The 1426-nt window shown below is 62.8% G+C and overlaps 1 protein-coding gene across 1 annotated transcript in view; it reads right to left on the bottom strand.

Moving 5' to 3' along the window:
* RAB3A (RAB3A, member RAS oncogene family) overlaps positions 1 to 1417 on the bottom strand; it is a 4121-nt gene extending 2704 nt beyond the window's left edge. Inside the window, exons 1-2 of the mRNA XM_045299248.1 lie at positions 1317 to 1417; positions 3 to 229 (exon numbers count right to left, since the gene is read on the bottom strand). Of these exons, the coding sequence (XP_045155183.1) occupies positions 3 to 229 (227 nt within the window). The 5' untranslated portion in view covers positions 1317 to 1417. The remainder of the gene's footprint in view (positions 1 to 2; positions 230 to 1316) is intronic.
* Positions 1418 to 1426: the final 9 nt, after the last annotated feature.

The raw sequence follows: 1426 nt of genomic DNA, 5'->3' as shown, positions 1-1426 counted from the left end.
CCCAGATCTGCAGCTTGATCCTCTTGTCATTGCGGTAGATGGTCTTGACCTTGAAGTCGATGCCCACGGTGCTGACGAAGGCGGGCGTGAAGGAGTCGTCGGCGTAGCGGAACAGGAAGGACGTCTTGCCCACGCTGCTGTTGCCAATGATGAGGATCTTGAACATGTAGTCGAAATTCTGATCGGAAGATTCCTTCTGTCCGTAGCGCGAGTCTGTGGCAGACGCCATCTGGGGGTGTGGAGTGGAGGCACGCATTAGAGTGCCCCTTGCAGCCTCCGAGGTTGAACGCAGGATGGAGAGGGCCCCAAATAGGGGGCATCTGGCACGCAGAGACCACCCTCATCGCATCAGGCGCTCCAGCCCATGGCCCTGGGAGACCCATGACTTTGAAAGGTGGCGGTACTGATGGGGATGGGGTCGCCTCATTAGCCCCCCTCTAGCTGGCTTGCTCCCCAGGTCCCATTGTAACCCTAAACCCAACCGCTGTGACCAGAGGGGTGGCTGCAGCTGGCCCCGCCCCCAATCAATCATTCATTATCTTCCGAGCAGAGCTGCGCTTGGCACGTAAACAAGCGCGCATGGTACCACTGAGGCGCGTCCACAGCCCCTTCTCCCTGCCCCTCCAGGTAGGGAGCGCAAGAGCTGAGGCAGCTGCATCACGTGACAGGGGCAGGGAGTCACATGCTCAGGTGTTCCCAGCCTGACATATGCACACCTACCTGTGCGGGGCGTACACAAGAGGGAGCAGGCACACTCCGGTGCACACTGCCGGCGCCTCTCTGCACATGGGCTCGCATACACAAATATGCAAACTCACCCGCACAGACAGCGCCCTCCACCCAGGCAGGAGTGTCCATGTCACCCACAGGGGCATGCAGCCCTGTGTGACACGGCGGGGCACGCACACGTACCTCCCTCCGCACGCAGCGTGCTGCACGCACACACTTGAGATTAGAGGCCCAGAGAGATGGGAGAATACGCAAGGACAGTCACAGTTTCGCCGTCACAAGCTGGGAGCACACGCGTGTGCACACCACGCGCACGCGCACGTATATAGCCTCTGCGCGCGCACCCATCCCGAGAGGCACGCGCCACCCCTCCCCCCTCCACCGCAGAGCTGGCGGGGTGGGGGGGGGTAGTGAGAATCGGCAGGTGGAGGCACCTAGCCCCATCCCTTCCCCAGGACCCCAGGCCGCCGCATCCACCCCCCATTCAAACGCCGTCCACCAGTTTCCCCATGCAGCCGGTGCATCAGTCAAATGAAGGTTACGCAGGTGCGCCGGGCGGAAAAGCACCGGACCCCTTGGCAGCTCACCTTGCCCTGCACTGATGCGGTGGCAACCCTCGCGGCGGTGGCTTTTTTGGCTGCGGCGGCGCTAGGGTCCCCTGTGCGTTGAAGTGGGGCTGCGCGGCGGCGGCGGCGGC

Source organism: Echinops telfairi, unplaced genomic scaffold, assembly GCF_000313985.2.
Source record: "Echinops telfairi isolate 266 unplaced genomic scaffold, ASM31398v2 ScPeMD7_7457;HRSCAF=8495, whole genome shotgun sequence".
Classification (NCBI taxonomy): Eukaryota; Metazoa; Chordata; class Mammalia; order Afrosoricida; family Tenrecidae; genus Echinops; species Echinops telfairi.
The sequence above is the reverse complement of the archived record's forward strand: the minus strand, read 5'-3'. Positions and strand labels throughout refer to the sequence as shown.